At 45.1% G+C, this 16,769-nt stretch overlaps 1 protein-coding gene and 1 long non-coding RNA gene across 9 annotated transcripts in view; one reads left to right on the top strand and one right to left on the bottom strand.

Moving 5' to 3' along the window:
• Positions 1-16,769, top strand: part of TMTC4 (transmembrane O-mannosyltransferase targeting cadherins 4) — a 73,390-nt gene that overhangs the window by 12,036 nt on the left and 44,585 nt on the right. For 2 of the 8 annotated variants that reach the window (XR_014525569.1, XM_083501184.1), the window contains exons 5-9: positions 1,704-1,857; positions 5,420-5,500; positions 8,115-8,220; positions 8,821-8,888; positions 16,083-16,298. Coding sequence is in view for 5 of the 8 variants with exons in the window: in XM_083501184.1 (XP_083357310.1) it covers positions 8,865-8,888; positions 16,083-16,298 (240 nt within the window). In the remaining 3 variants the exon portion in view is untranslated. Of the gene's footprint in view, positions 1-1,703; positions 1,858-5,068; positions 5,281-5,419; positions 5,501-6,675; positions 6,855-8,114; positions 8,221-8,820; positions 8,889-13,150; positions 13,330-16,082; positions 16,299-16,769 lie in introns of those variants that run through there. The other 6 variants (XR_014525571.1, XM_083501187.1, XR_014525570.1 and 3 more) reach the window with 5 other exon arrangements.
• The window catches only part of LOC310706082, a 61,281-nt gene continuing 46,766 nt past the window's right edge, over positions 2,255-16,769 (bottom strand). Inside the window, exon 3 of the long non-coding RNA XR_014525650.1 lies at positions 2,255-2,330. This is a non-coding gene — a long non-coding RNA (uncharacterized lncRNA). The remainder of the gene's footprint in view (positions 2,331-16,769) is intronic.

Raw genomic sequence — 16,769 nt, 5'->3', positions numbered from 1 at the left:
AAAATTGCTGAAAATTGAGATTATTTTTTTTAAAAAAAGATTTTTATTAAATATTTTTAAAAGCTTCCTAATGAGGAGAATGGGGCATATGTATGTGTATGTAAATCTAAGGGTGAGGGAGAAATTTGATTCAGTTTAAAGGCGGACTTACCCAACTTTCACTTTTCGAAGTGAAAACACAGCCATTCTTCAAAATTTCAAACCTCTCCAAATTTAGAAATTCATTTTGCCAGCCAAACGATATTTGCAAACATGCATATGCATGGGGAAAGCATGCATTAAAATGCATATATCATGAGAATCAATGCTTCTTTTCTACAAAGGCTTTGTGGTCTGGTCCTGTTTCCAGCACATTAGAAGATGAATATGATTATACTGGCAGGAGATCAATAACGACTGAGAGAAAATAAATCCTAAGTACTGCCAACTAACCCAGTGGAAGGCATTTATCTAGCAGGCACTTCCAAAGCAAGTGGTTTTAATGCCCGAATTTGATCACAAGGAAGCAATCTGAGTGATAGTTGCAACGGGATGCATAGGTGTTGCCGCCAGCCCTCAGTGCATAGGATAATGGGGAGGAAACGATCCCTCTTGCTACATTGCACATCAAAAGGTGAACACAAAGCGTTTGCGGTACTAAAAACGTAACGGAGGAAAACTAAAGCAATTTTCCTCTCCCCGTTGTCTCTGCCAATGAAATGGTTGCTCATTACAGCAGCACACAAAGATTAGACCATTTTAAGCCATTTTAAATTTAGATCAACTTTTGGTGAGTCCAGCCAAGACTCATAGCAGGGTGTCCCTTGCTGCTCTGCAAAGCATCTGGCCTGAGTGCTTCTTCCAACCAACCGGCAGCCGTTTAGAGAGGGGCTTTGTGTGTGGCGGCATTGTTTTCCTGAGACATTTGCTCCATGTCCAAAAGTATGTTTCCACAGTCATTTCTGGTTTCAGCCGGGTATAGATTTGCCAGGTGTCAGGTGTAAGTCTACTGGAGGGGAACAAGACCAGGAGTGATAGCCGCTGCTTGGAGACACCGAGTAGCAGAACTTGTACTTACTAGCCCCTCTGCCTGAGCTCTTTTGGAAACCACCAGGATGTCCCTATTTTCATTGGAGAACTGCTGGAGGGTAAAGACCCCCAAACCATCTGAAGGCCATAGGGAAGGTTTTTGTTTAGCGTTTTATTATGTTTTTATATATGTTGGAAACCACCCAGAGTGACTGGGGCAACCTATTCAGATGGGTAGGGTATTATTATTATTATTATTATTATTATTATTATTATTATTACTACTACTACTACTACTACTGTATTATTAAATAGGGCATCCGTATTTTCATTGGAGAAATGTTGGAGGATATGTAATGACTCAGGATGTCACAACCATTCACTATTGAATGGTACATGACAAGAAGACTGGCTACTTGTGTTTTGAATAAAGTGCACGGTGTTGCTTCTTAAGAACGTTTTTGTTGTGGAGGTGTTTACATGCGTCTCAGCCAAGTCTGTCATAGTGATATATCTCAGAGGACACTTTCATATCTGCATTCCCTGTATGGGTCTGGGACGCACATTCCCATATTTCACTTCGCTGTATGTCACTTTGTTAAGTGAGGAAGCGGACAACCTATTGGTTTTCTTTCATTCTCTGATGCCCGGTGGCACATGCACACAACATATGTATTATTGTATCCTTTTGGCAGTCTCGTCACAAGCATCTGCTGTGCAAGGCCAGAGACAGCGCATACCTGGGCCTCAATGTGATAACAGCATCAGATCGCTCTTGTCTTCACCTTCTGGAAAAGTTCAGCTCTCTACAACAGCTTGAGGTCCAGACATGAGGCCGAGCAGGCGAAGGTAAAGGGCACAGCAAATCTAGTCAGTGTAGCAAAAGTAAAATGAAAAATTGTGTTGGCCTGACCTCCTCCAAACCTCCGTCCATTTTCCTGGAAAGCTTCCAAGACTGCAAAACAGTTACAGGACATATGAGCCCAGTGAAGTATGTGACATGAGTTGTAAAAGCGATATTAAGCTCTTTTTGATGGGTAATTTAGCAGAGGAAAGGGAGAAACAATGGAAAAGGAGATAGAACACATTTCTAGGACTGCAATTCACAATACAGTGGTACCTTGGGTTAAGTACTTAATTCATTCAGGAGGTCCGTTCTTAACCTGAAACTGTTCTTAACCTGAAGCACACTTTAGCTAATGGGGCTTCCTGCTGCCGCCGCGCCGCCAGAGCACGATTTCTGTTCTCATCCTGAAGCAAAGTTCTTAACCTGAGGTACTATTTCTGGGTTAGCGGAGTCTGTAACCTGAAGCGTATGTAACCTGAAGTGTATGTAACCCGAGGTACCACTGTACAGCAAAGAAAGGACAGAAACAAATTGAGAGAGCTGCAGGAATAAGAGGGGAAGAAGAATCCCAATGCAGTTCAGTATTTCATAAAAGCCACTAGTCTACTGGCAATCAGAAATATAAACCTACCATAGACACAGTGTAGAGAGGTTGTTTTTTTTTTCACCTAAGGGCCACATTCCCTCATGGGAAACCTTCAAGGAGCCACATGCCAGTAACAGGTGGAATCAGGGCTGTGGTGGCGCCTGCACATTGGGACTGGAAGAGCAGAAAGCAGGAGATCCAATGGCTGGTGGGGCCAGAGCCAATGACAGGGGGAGGCCATTCATTCTAGTTTTGCCCCTATCTTCCTCCCTGCTGTGTTCTACAAGAGCAAAGCTGAGTTTAAGGAGGAGAAATTTGACAGCCGGGCGCACCCACTGGACTGGTTGCCATTTAGAAGGCAGGCAAGTGGGAGCTGGTTGCCTTCATGGGGTGCTGAATCAGAGACAAAAGCTGAAAGGAGCAATGGAAGTGACTTTTAGCTTTGTACAACAGGTTGCATTCAAGCCACACAAAAGCCCAAAGTTTCCATGGACACACGCACACATGTGCAACCCTCTGAATCACAATTCAAGGTTGTGTTGCATAGAGCTGGGCCAGAGAGAACCTGTGGTCTCAGGACAGCACTGAGGGCCGGGTAGAAGAAGAGGAGGAGTTTGGATTTGATATCTCGCTTTATCACTACCCGAAGGAGTCTCAAAGCGGCTAACATTCTCCTTTCCCTTCCTCCCCCACAACAAACACTCTGTGAGGTGAGTGGGGCTGAGAGACTTCAAAGAAGTGTGACTAGCCCAAGGTCACCCAGCAGCTGCATGTGGAGGAGCGGAGACGCAAACCTGGTTCCCCAGATTACGAGTCCACCGCTCTTAACCACTACACCACACTGGCTCTCCTAGGGGGCCACAATCAGCCCATAAGCCAGAGATTTACCACCAGCCTCTGAGGAGCACCATGTGGCCGTCCACGATTTGCCAACAAAGGCCCAAACTAGACATGATGTTTGTTACTTTGTCCTTGCGTGGTTGATTTTTCTTTAACAAAATAGTGTGTTGGGGGCAAGCTGGGTCAAGATTGTCTCATGCAAGGGAGGAAGCTTCTTCCCTTTCTCCATCTATGGTCCCAGTTGGAATCCCTCCACCACATTTGCTCTTTTATAATGCGAAGAAAGCTACCATTGCATATTGGTAGGTTGGACCAAAACACATTTATTTGGATGCAAAGCCCAGTCACTTCAACAGAACTTGCAAGTAAGGTCAGATCCACACCATGCAATGGGGAAAAGGGAAAGGTCAGAATGGTGGACATGTCACATTATAACCCCAACATCCTTGCAACATTTTTGCAAGCTTGATATGAAAATCTAAGCTGCCTTTTGGAGTGAAAACATATTGCACATAAAAAGTGCATGTAGGCTGAGTAAAACACAGTGTTCATATCACCTATGGAAAGGGGAGAGAAGGTTGTAAAATTATTTAGAGAAATGTGGCCGCCGAACAGTCTGCAATTTATGCCTTGTGACTTTACTGCTTAATAACATGTAACCTATTTGTCAACAGATGCGGGAGGAAACAATCTCTCTTGCTGCATTAAAATTAATTTTGAATTGTGTATATTACGAGAGCATTGTGCCGTTATTAACAACACACATTTTAAATATGTAAACAGCTCCGTGTTACCATAATTATAGGAAATGATGGAACTTCGCCTAGCACTGGAATTCACTGATGGAAGACCCTGCAGAGGGTGGTTTTCTCCCCTCCTCTCTGCCTCCGAGCGTTGCGAATCATGCATAATGTATCAATGCAGGCTGCAGCTGCAAACAGCAACCTGGCTTATGAGATATTTTGAAATTGTTTTTATTACTCACGGAAGTAGCCTTTTATCTGCTCCCCGCAGGAAAAAAGAGAGGGAGAGAGATTGTTTAAAACATAATGGTAAATTAGCAAAATATTTTCTTCCTGGGTTTGACTCCTTGTACAGAAAAACAACACAGAGCCTACTAAATGCAAACAAAGGATTTGCAGTGACTTAAGCGGTCTTTACAGTAAGCACTTGAGCAGAGAATAGGGGTGCATAGTAAAAAGACAAAACTGGAAGAGCCGGAAGTAGACAGGGACGGCCCTACCATTAGGCAAAGTGAGGTGATTCCGCCTGAGCCCCTTGGCCATTCCCATCTGCTGGGAAACAGAACTGCGTGTCAGGACTGTATGTGCATCTCATGCACCCAGTAAACCAGTCTTCTTCCCTCAGGTACATCAGAGGTTGCTATCTTGTTTTTGGTGTTGTAATAAGATTCAACTGACAGCCCAATCAAGTTCTGTACGTTGAATTGAGTGTGTGTGCCTTGTCCTTTGCCTCAGACAGAAAAAGGTATTGGGGTGGCCCTGGAAATATTAGTAACTGGGTGGGGGATGGGAATACCATACTGTGTGTTGGGTATTGTGTGACATTGGAATGCAAAAAGGTATGTTCTGTTTGCATAGAAATTCATTACTTTGAAATTAATGCCAAAGTTCTTTGCAAGGGCCTGTGTTCAAATCCCATGTAAGCTCACTTATTTGCCTCGTTCCCTAATGTGTTCCTAGCTCACTTCTTAGAAAAAAGGACACCTGTTTTTCTCAGTGAAATGGGGAAAACTGAGGGATGTTTCTGTTCTATCATTACTGAAGAATATATCAGTGAAGCAGAACAATGAGGAATCAGAAGGTTTGCAATCTTGGACAAAAATACACTATATATTCAATTCCAGAAATGTTGCTGTGTTGCATTGTTGGTGCAGAAACAACAAAAGCATATTATGGCATACCACAGGAAATCAAGAGCCGGGAAAAGAAATTGAGGACGAAAATACATTATGCGGACAGACTTGAAAATTCTTCAGGTAGTCATGGTGGTTTCACTCGCAGGCTTTAATTAATGCGTCTCTCCCCCTGACACAGCACAATGTATATTTTTACAGGAGTAGACTTAGCGGTGTAGGATTTGTATCATCTAATTACTGCCATTCTCTTCTTCTCAAGTAAGGAAAAGGCAGCATCTCTTTGTGTGCCTTCTTGCCTCCTGCAGACTGTGTCTACAACTGAGGATTTCTGCGCTTACAGGTGAGACGGCTATGCATGGATATACATACAAAAGGGGGTGATGCCACCCTAGTCCTGGCTGCCTATAAGCTACTGGCCCCACTTTAAGGTTTTAGTATTGGTATCTAAACCCCTTCACAGCCTGGGACTCAGGTATTTATCAACATACCATACACACCAGCTCCTTGGGGCCAAGGCACTTTCGCACCAGCCCTCAATGTTTTTTTTTTCTGAGGGATCCAGAGCCCCTCAACATTCAGAGAAGATGACACCTCTGCAACACACCTTGTCAAATATAATTTGCCCCCGATTGTGTGGTTAACTCAGAGGAGGTGGGGACTCTTCTTGTTGTCCCTTCTGAGGATTTGGCCCATGTGAAAGGCTTTTCCTCCTGATTCTGGAGTTCCCTTCCCCAGGAAGTCTGGGCAGTGGAACTTGCCAACAAGTAAAAACAATTTTATGTTCCCATGCTTTTGAAGTAGACCAGTAGCTACCAGTGCAGATCTCACCAGCTCAGCATTGCTTGCTCATAGGAGTCATCTACTTGTGCGCAGTGTATGTAAACATGTGTGAATACTAGTGAGAACCAGTTGGTTAAAGGGTTGGACTAGGACCTGGGGGACAAGGGTTTGAACCACCACTCAGCCATGAAGCTCGCTGTGTGACCTTGGGCCAGTCACTGCCTCTCCACCTGATCTACCTCACAGAGTTGTTGTGGGGATTAAATGAGAAAGGGGAGAACCATGTATGCCACCTTGAGGTCCTTGGAGAAAAAGCCGGGATAGAAACGCAATATATAAATAAAAATAGGGCCAATAACAAAGAATTCTCAGCCCTGCCTGTAACTTGAGACAATTGACACATACATGCTAGCACCTGCCTGGAGATGTTGTTTGTTTCGGTTAAAGCGAACACATTTTTCGCTTGCTGCGAAGGCTACTCTTGCTACAGCAAAGCTTTGTTGCCCTTCCTTCATGTATTTGTCCATGCTACTATTGTCAGGTTACAGTGACAGGAAAAAGAGAGAAAAAACACGGATGTGCACACAATAGGCAAGAATGCATTTCAGGGAAAAGCTTTGTTCCACATGTTAGATTTCTGAAAGACACTTTAAAAAATACTAGGTGTGGAGAACAGCAAGCTAGCATGTATGTATGTATGGGGGCTGCTCCCCCCCCACCCTTGCCTTCCCCTACACATCTGCCAATGCAGGTTCAGGGATAACACTCCTGAAGTGGAAAGGGAAACAGCACTGTGTTCCTTCTTCCCCTCCGGCGAATGCCTGTACAAGCACCAAATTTATTTTAGTGCCTTTGGGGATGACAATTGATTCTGACAAGAGAGATGGGAGTAGAGCTGATCTTTGTGAAGAAAAGTAAGATTTGCTGCTGCCCAGTTCCTGGATATTCCTCCCTGTGGCAGTGAATCTTTTGTGTGTGTGTGTGTGTGGTGTTTACAGAGGCCTGTGAAGTTGCTGAGAGAAATTACTCCAAGGGGAAACTGAGCACAAGGCCATGTGTGTGGTGCTGAGACGTCTAGTCAAGATAAATTGGTGGCGAGACAGTAGGAAGGACAGTCTGAAGGAAATAAATATAACTGCCCCCTACAGGCAATGAAGAAGGATTATTTGAGGGAACAAATGCACTTTGGATGGGCTTTAAAGGTGTAGTGTGTACAAAGCTTTAGTTGCATAGCACCCAATGTCTTTCTACTTTCTTTTTATTTAATGGTTGGCATTGTGATTTGAAATTTATTTATTTTTTAGTACCCTTTTGTAGTGGTCTTGTAGCCTTTTTAGCCTCAGGTGAAAAGAGCTTTGCGCCCGGGAGAGGGAAATGGGAGTCAACAGACACTCAAGGAATAGTTTCAGAGAAAAAGCTTTATTCTACCATCCGGCTGGTAGAAGGAGCAAGTGTGATAGATTCACAAAACAAGCACGAGTTCACAGCCATTTGCACAGAGCATATATTCCCCTCCAGTTCCCTCCCCTTTCTCCTCCTCCTCAAGAGTCCTGCCCCACGATGAGTTTCCTGAGCATGAACAGAAAGCTCCTGTCTTGGGACTCTTGTGGACTCTTGGCGCCCTTCCCAGGAAAGGGGGATGAGCGAGGAGCCTTGCGTTCAGCGTGTTCAAGATGTTGCAACTAGAGTGAGATAAGAGTCAATTCTCAGGCTTGCTCTGACAGAGTCTATTCATTAGCTTTTTGAAGCCTTCTCGTACTGATAAAAGTAACGGTTTGCCTATGCATCTTGTGAGAAAACAGAGGAAAACTTTAGCTGTGGATTTTAGAAGAGAGAAAAGGAATTTTGGACAGTTTTGAGGCCTGGGGGGGGTGACTTCGGGCCTAGGTGGGGTCACCTGTCCTCACCTCCTTCAGTCTAATGCAGTTTCCATATTCGTTGTTGGCTGTGGTTTGGACTCTTCTTCTTCTTCTTTGTGCAATGCCCAGACAGTGATAACTACGGAGCCTAATTATTCAGTAAATAAGGAACAAGCAAACAAATAAATGTGTGTGGAGGCCACGGATGACAGTTTCCTCAGGTAATTGTCATCACTAAACAGAATCCTTTTATATGGGCCCTGTTTTCCTCTTGCTTCTCTTAAGTCACACTTACAGTTGTCTCCCTTTTTCAAGAAAATGGCAGAATTGTTGCAAGGCCTGGTCCCTAATCCCAGGTGTGGAGGAGCCACATGGATCTTAGGCCTCAAAAGCCATGGTCTGCCTATAGGACCAAGTAAGGGTAAGTTTCTTGTGGTAGTATCTCCTGCTTGCTTCTAGACTGCTTTCCCTGCCCTTCATAAAATATACAGACTATCCACCCAACAGCCATGGCCTCCTGAGCAGGGGGTCAACTTGCTATCTCTTGCTCCATATGCACTAAACACTTGGTGGAATATCATTTGCTCTGCTCCTCTGAGCTCACATTTCCATCTATCTAATGTATTAAAACAGAGTAGTCTTAAAACCACATCTTCAGAGAGACTAATGGAATAAAAGTAACATATTATGGCAGTTTTATTACCCTTAAATATGCTTTTAGTCTTCATATGAAACATTTCCAAAATAATGTTTGAGAGATGTAGAATGTGGTGGAATATATTTTATACACTGGGCATCTTGGGACTTTTCTCCAGCCCCCACTGAAGACGGTAGGAGACTTGTAGCTGTATCTAATGCAAGTTGAATCCATTCCCCAGTTCTTATCTTTGATAAATATCTTATTTATTGTTGGATGGAAGTTCGGAAGAAAACCTACATTTTTGAAAAATGATTCCAGTGTTCCATAGTTCACTAAATCTTAAGATCAGTGTCTCCCCCCCCCCCCCGTTTTGTCTGATAGAATACAATCCCACAGAAGAAAGGGTTTTTTGATGGCAACCATAGATGGTTACAACTACTCAAGTTCAGGTAAGTTAATTTATGCTTAAATATGTGATTTACAACAATGATCCATTGTTATACATGAATAAATTTTCTTTCTGGAAAGAGCATTGAGGTTAACTGTGGGGAAGGGCAGAGTTCAGACTGTTTAGTTTGCAGGACTAGAGATTAACCAAACACTACAAGTGGTACTCAATTAGGTTTTACACAGAGTAGACCCATTGCAGTTAATGAATACGCCTAAATTGGGGCTACATTTATTTCAATGAGTCTACTCTGAGTAATAATAATAATTTATTATTTGTACTCCACCCATCTGACTAGGTTGCCCCAGCCACTCTGGGCAGCTACTTAAGAGTAAAACTTTGTTGAATATCAGCCTACAAACCCATTATCTCTATTTCCCATAAACTTCTCAGGGTTGCTGTTCTATAGACCAGAGAGCTAATGGCAGAAGAGTTAGGGAAAGCAATAGTTCCACTTCAAATAAAGATATTATACCGCACTGTAGTAACTTTACCGTATTTCATTTTTAACACAGCTATGAAGGCTACTGGTTAATATGTCGTGAATACCCTGCTATATCTGGACCATTGGTCTTAATGACAGCAGTATGGAGACTGCAATGCAAAATGAATGGCCACTGAAAGGATATTTTAACTGAAATCAGAACACAGTTATTGACCCCTATGTTGCAAAGTTAGGAAGATAATTGTATTCTAGAAGAAGAAGAAAGCATTACTGCTTTGGGTTGGTTCCCTAGTTAGCTTAATCTGTTTGGGTTAGGTTTTTAAAAGCGGGTGTTTTCTTACATATTTGACCTGTGATTAAAAGAGCATAGGGAAAGCGCCATGCAGATTAGGATGTAATAATAGAGGATCATACCGTCTAAAATTTAATGACTTCTTCCAGTTTGCCAGAATGAATGAATAGATCTTGAATTTTACATTCATTTATTTGTTAAAAGTAAATCCATTCAATGTTGCTTTTGAGCAGTTATGCTATACTCTGAAAATAATGTGTGTGCATACTAAATAAATAACTCACAGGTGAGTTACCCAAGGAAGCAAATGTTTGAGAGCACTCTGTGCCAAATAAAGCTTCAGGCTGTAGTCTCCTTGCGGTATGGACCTCCATTATGGGGTGGTGACCAAAGCATATTTTGTGGTGCAGAGCTCTTCAAACACTTGTCTGTTATTCAGATTGTATTTGCACCCTTGTATTGAACTAGGAACTGGAAATAAGAAACTGCTGCTCTCTGGAGGAAAAAAATCAGTGAAGCATAGCAGAAAGTAACCACAGCTCTTTCATATTATTATTATTACTTTTTTAAAAAGTGATTTGGGCTCTCCATGCCTCAGCCCATCTTTAAGGTCAGCTGGATTTATATGACTCTTAACCACTTTCTTGTCTCAAAGCTGGGTTAAAGAATAGCAATAGCAATAATCTTCCTTTTCTCCCCAACATTTAAAGTGATGGGGAATGCACAGCTTCTAAATTGTGGTAACATAGAGGTAGTGTGGTCTAAACCAGTGTTTCCCAAACGTTTTTGGGCAACAGCACACCTGTTTACTGAAAAAAAATCTCGCGGCACACCACCATTAAAGCCCCGCCCCGTGACGTCAGCGCGCAGCGTCACGCCGGGAGGGACGCACAAAAGTGAAAGTTTTTCCCCTCGGCAGCTCCTCTCAGCTGCGCTCAATCCGCCTCGGAGCGCAGGAGCGATGCCTCTCTCTGGCTCTCCCTCCGCGCAGGCTGAGGGAGGGAGGGAGGGGCGCGTGTGACCCGTCTCTGCTGGGAGACCAAACCCAGCGAGGCAGAGTCGCGCGGAGGCACCCAGGCAGCGCTGCTGGCTGCGAGGAGGAGCGCCAGGCAGCAGCAGGAGGCGCGGCCTCTCCTCGCCGCCGCCGCCCCGCCTCTCGCCGCCCGACTCGCCCGCCTCCCTCCAGGCATCTCGCGGCACACCAGCCGATGTCTCACGGCACACTCGTGTGCCGCGGAACACCGGTTGGGAAACACTGGTCTAAACCATAGCTGTGGTCTAAACCACTGAGCCTAGGGCTTGCTGATCAGAAGGTTGGCGGTTCAAATCCCCACGATGAGATGAGCTCCCATTGCTCGGTCCCCACTCCTGCCAACCTAGCAATTTGAAAGTAGATAAATAGGTACCGCTCCAGCGGGAAGGTAAACGTTTCCGTGTGCAGCTCTGGTTCGCCAGAAGTGGCTTAGTCATGCTGGCCACATGACCCGGAAGCTGTATGCCGGCTCCCTCGACCAGTAAAGCGAGATGAGCGCCGCAACCCCAGAGTCGCCTGTGACTGGACCTTGCGGTCAGGGGTCCCTTTACCTTTACCTAGAGGTAGTAGGAACAGTCGTCACCTTTTTTTCATGGCAGGCTGCTGTGTCTGCAGCTCTTTCCCAGCATTGGCATACTATGTTAAGTCAGAAGAGAATTCTGATTTTAGATGTATGAATATATATTTGCATTTCCTTTCCTTCTCATCTCATGGTTTTACATCTCACACCTTCCCCATATATATATCTGCAGACTTAAGATAACAGTTCACGTTACTGGATAAAATGAGGTATAGTCCACTAAAGTTTATACCCTAATAAATGGGTTGTCCTTCAGGGTGCTACAGGACTCTTTGTAAGTTCTGATTATGACTTAGGCTTGGCATACAGTCACCAGCACTCTCTCAGGGGGCTCACAGGGCCCCTTGCCAGAAGAAAATAGATAGAAATACTACCAGAAATCCTACTGATCCTGGAATCTGAAGCCACAGAAAAAGATCTATGTGGGCCATAAATTATGGCTGTAGGTTTTGTTTTTAAGCGATTACTCTGTTGTTTTATCTTTTTGGAAACCACGGTGAGGTTTTCTTCTACAATCAAGCGCTATATAAATTTTATTAAATAAATGCATGTGCCCCTGCCCCTTGTAAATAGGATTGCAAAGACTGTGCCTTTCTGCAACCCGGAAATATTTTCTAAGAAGGTAAGAACCTAAGAGTAGTCTGCTGGATCAGGTCAATGGCCTGCTTAGTCCAGCATCATGTTCTCGCAGTAGTCAACCGCATGCCTGGGGCTAAGCCAGGGTACAAAACATGAGCACAAGAACACTTTCTCCCCTCCTATGGTTCAAGCACCTGCTGTTCAGAAGCATTGCTGCCTCCAGCTGTGGAGGCAGAGCACAGTCGTCATGTCCAGTAGACCCTGTCAGCTCTCTCCTCCATGTCCTATCGTCCTCTAAAGCCATCCAAGCTTGTTGCTATCACCCCCTCCTGAGGGAGCAAGTTCCCGTAGTTTTGACTATGTGCTGCACATTAAATGTGTCCTAAACCTTCCAACATCCAGCTTCGTCCGATTTCCCATGATTTCTGTAGTGCTATGGTTTTCCCAGTAGTGATGTATGGAAGTGAGAGCTGGACCATAAAGAAGGCTGATCGCCGAAGAATTGATGCTTTTGAATTATGGTGCTGGAGGAGACTCTTGAGAGTCCCATGCACTGCAAGAAGATCAAACCTATCCATTCTGAAGGAAATCAGCCCTGAGTGCTCACTGGAAGGACAGATCCTGAAGCTGAGGCTCCAGTACTTTGGCCACCTCATGAGAAGAGAAGACTCCCTGGAAAAGACCCTGGTGTTGGGAAAGATGGAGGGCACAAGGAGAAGGGGACGACAAAGGACGAGATGGTTGGATAGTGTTCTTGAAGCTACCAGCATGAGTTTGACCAAACTGCGGGAGGCAGTGGAAGACAGGAGTGCCTGGCGTGCTCTGGTCCATGGGGTCACGAAGAGTCGGACACGACTAAACGACTAAACAACAAATGAGAGAGGAAGAAACACTTTTCTTAAGCTGCTTACCCCACGCAGTGCATAATTTTATAAACTTCCTCGTCTCTCTCCCCCCCCCAACTAAAAAGACCCCAATGCTGCAACCTTTCTTCATCGGGGAGTCGTTCCATGCACCTTGATCGCTTTCCCAACTCTTCAATATCCATTTTGACGCGAGGCGCCCAGAACTCTGTACGCAGCACTCCAAAAACGCACCATAGATTTGTACAGCGCGCGGGACGGACAGTTCCATGTTCAGTGCCTGCGTGGACATCTCCACCCGCCGCCTTCACACCTCCAGTTCAGACCTCGGGCAAGCAAAATTCCCACGCTCAGGCTCCGCTCCCCTTCGCTTCGCCTCCCCTGCGCCCCACCCCGGTGCTCGCTGCGCTCCGCCTTGCAGACGTCAACCTCGCCTCGCCAATGAGCGAGTGCTGCTACTACAGCGGGGCTGGGAGGAGGAGGAAGTCCGGAGAGCCAATGGGCTCGGAGGGATCTTTCGGGAGCGGAGAGGCACGGCGGCTCCTCCCCCGGCCCGGCCCATCCCGCGGCCCCGCGGCTTCAGCAGGAGAGCGCGGATCGGAGTTGCGCGCTCGGGTGGGAGATGCCGCTCGGGCTCCTTCTAGCTGCAGGTAAAGCCAGGGCGGGGCGGGGAGCGTGCGCGCGTGTCTGGGTCTGGAGGGGCCCCGAGGAGGGCGCAAGGGCTGGCGGCAGATGGGAAGGGGTCCCTCTGCGTGGGAAGCGCCCCTGGGCGCTCTATGCGGCAGGGGAAGCGCCCGGTTCCGCACCCACCTCGAGAGCGCACTCCCAAGACAAAAGGAAGCACACGAGACGCAAACAAAAGGTGGCTCTCTGGCGAGGGACGGATCCCACCAAGGTCACTTTTTCAGGCACTTCCTCATAACAGCCACAACTCCCTCGCTCTTTTCTTTCTCTCTGCTAGAGTTGTTAGGATCGCCTCCCCTTCAGCACCTCTTCCCTCCCCCCCCCCGACCCCTATCTTCTGGGGTCGTTCCAGCCCCATCTCCGTTCCGAGGAGCGCGTTACCTGCCTTTGGCTGGGGAAATGCAGTCCTTAAAACATCTTTCGAGGAAAAGCAGCCCTATTAAACTTAGCGGGACTGGCTTCTGAGTAGGCGCGTATCGGATCAGCTGCACGTTTCCTTTCCACAAGATTGCTATTAGACAATGATTCTTCGCAGCACTGTGCTGAACCACTTTCGATAACAGATCCAGATGGGGAACTGGGATCTTCACTTCGTCTTTTGTCTGCAGTCACAGTGCTTGGCTCTTTTTAAACACACGAGTTTGGATTCTTGCTTGGGGAAAGCACAAGTTCCATGGGTTTTTATTTTAAAGAATGGCCTGGGTTTATTAAGGTCTGCTGTTCAGCCTAGTTGTGGATTATTATTATTTTGAAACTCTGCCATTTAAGTGGAAACTGCTGACTGGCAGAGTCTTTACTGTGGGTCTTCCATCATTCTTCCCAAATTGTGGAAAGGGGAGGAAAGAACATTTACATGATCGTTTTAGAGTTTTTGATGACATGCCAGAAAGTGGCACGCATTACCCCATGCCCTGCAAGAGCTACAGAACAAAGACAACAGAAACCAGCAGACAGGCTGAAGCATGCAACCCTGTGCATGCTTATTTGGGAATAAGTCACATAGAATTTGGTAGGACTTGCTTCTGAGGAAACAGCAGCCATAGGATTGCACACCTGTGTTGGGCACAGTGTCATAATTTGTTCCAACAAATTTACCACACTGATGGTGTGTGTGTTGCACTCTGGAGACCTTCAGAACTCAGCAAGGAAAGAGGGCAAGATGCATTATATACTTATGTATAAATAGGTTTCTCCCCCTTGTTTTCAGAAGAGATTATACTCATTTAGTGCCAATGGTGGGGGGACGGGACACAAAAACAACTTCTGCAACCAGGTCCATTATAGCAATGTTGGAAACTGCTTTCTTTCTTCCTTTAAAGAACTATAATTCTGTTTTAACAGCCTCCCTTTTCCCACAACACATCTAGCTATTTATTTTTGGGGCCAATAGGTTGGTTTAAAAGCCCAGGGAATTGGAATATTAGCATACTGGGAGGAAGGTTGCTGTTAGCTATTGTATACCACTTCATGTATTTTTTATAGGTACTTCTGTAGGGGACATTGCTATAGTAACAAGGGCTCAGTTCTGGACTGCATTAATAGCTGTGCACAACAAGTAGGTCCAGTTGGTCTTTCCAGCAAGCGCTTTGTTTTTAGTGGGCATCTTTTGCAAATCCAGTAGTGAGCAACACACACAAAAATTCCAAGCTGGAAAACAAAATACAAAAAACAACACCATATTATGGCGCATAATGACTTCAAAGATAAAAAAGAAGAGGAAAACAAACCACTTATGTAGTATGATAAACAGGGAGGTGAGGATAGAGGGTCTAAATTCTGCACCCTAAAATGTCAAAGTTGTGAGGGAGATATATCTGGTTAACCTTGTTGGTCTTGGAGATGCTAGGCCAGAGGGTAATGGAGATACAGGAAGGAAGGTGAACTTTAGAAAATATTCTGCAGTCAGGCTAAAGGCTCTTCCAGTCTTCCACTTGTCCCGTGTTGAGAAAGCACAAGTCCAAGTGATTTTCCGCTTGTTACCGTATCTGTTATAACTATAAGATGTAGAAATCCTGACATAACAATAGCTTCTTGCACTCTCAACGGCTTTGGCAAACCCATTTCTCAATGAACTTGACATTGCAGGAGACTGGACATTATATGCACAGGTATCTTGTGGGTAACAGTTTCTGGATGCTGCTATTGGAAGATGCTGCCAGAGAACCATGTGGAAGTGCTCTGAACATATTTAGTCTTGCTTTGCTCGTCGTCTTTATTAGGGGTGGGTAGACCCATACTTCCAAATCCACTCTAGAATAAATAGACTAATTTGCAGCATGTCTTTTGGATCCAGATATTCCATAACTTGAGTGGATATGAGCAGTCATTTGCCAAGTGGTAACATAACCACAGAATGCATGTAATGGCATCGTCCTACCAAGCAATGATATAAAAACCACACATCTGTAGCCAGCAGGGAAGCCTTGGGGTCAGACTTTCCCCACCTGGTTCCTCCTGGGGATGGGGCTTGAGAGTCCCAGTTCCCATTAACCCTGAGCATTGACAATCCTGGCTGAAAGTTCCAAACATCTGTAGGGCACCATCTTGGGAGTAGCTTTTGAATGCTGAAAGAAAGTTCGCTTCTTCTCCTCCCCAGACTACTAGTTCACCATAAATAACACCCACCCCCTAGGTGTAGGCAGGCTACAAACGGTGCAGGTTTTATTTGTAAAAAGGCTGCGCTAGCTGTTTATAAATATATACATCCTATTTCTTTCAGATTTGCAACCAGCATAATGTTGGCACTCCAAATTTTGGACAAGTATCGTACAGAATGGCACAGGCAGACAGTAACCTGGACCATGACATACCACTACTGCCCCTTCCAGCACACTGGGCCAAAAGTGTTGTGGGACTCCTTTCCTTCATCTGCTTTGCAAACAGCTACAATGGGGACTTTGTCTTTGATGACTCCGAAGCTATAATCAATAATAAGGTTGGTGTTTTCCCAGTTGTGGGCCTTACAAGACCAGGGCTTGTAAATAGCCATTCGCCTAACAATCTGTCTTGAGTAAGAATCTCCTGCAGCAAAGAGGTAGGGAAAGTTTTACTAGGGTTGCTACCTGCTGGTGGCAAGCACCAGCCTCAAAAAGCTGTCTCCCCTGCTGTGATATGCATACATGCACAGTCCAAAAAAGCCAAGAAGTATGCGTTTTCTTGTGATTTATGCAGGTGTGGCCAATTAAAACTGATTTAGTTAATCATCTTTTTAATAAATGCTTGGCAGCCCTAACTTCTAGGGATTACAGGAAAGTTTGTTGTTGTTTTGGCCACAAAACACATGGGGAGGTAGGTTAGTAAAACTCTTTGTGGAATAGTAATCTCTGTGGACCAAATAATATATATTGTGATTGTGTACACAGCAGAGTGTTGAGGCACACATAGGTCACACAGATCTGATTTTTCC

Source organism: Podarcis liolepis (assembly GCF_965112155.1).
Source record: "Podarcis liolepis genome assembly, chromosome: 4".
NCBI lineage: Eukaryota > Metazoa > Chordata > Lepidosauria > Squamata > Lacertidae > Podarcis > Podarcis liolepis.
The sequence above is the reverse complement of the archived record's forward strand: the minus strand, read 5'-3'. Positions and strand labels throughout refer to the sequence as shown.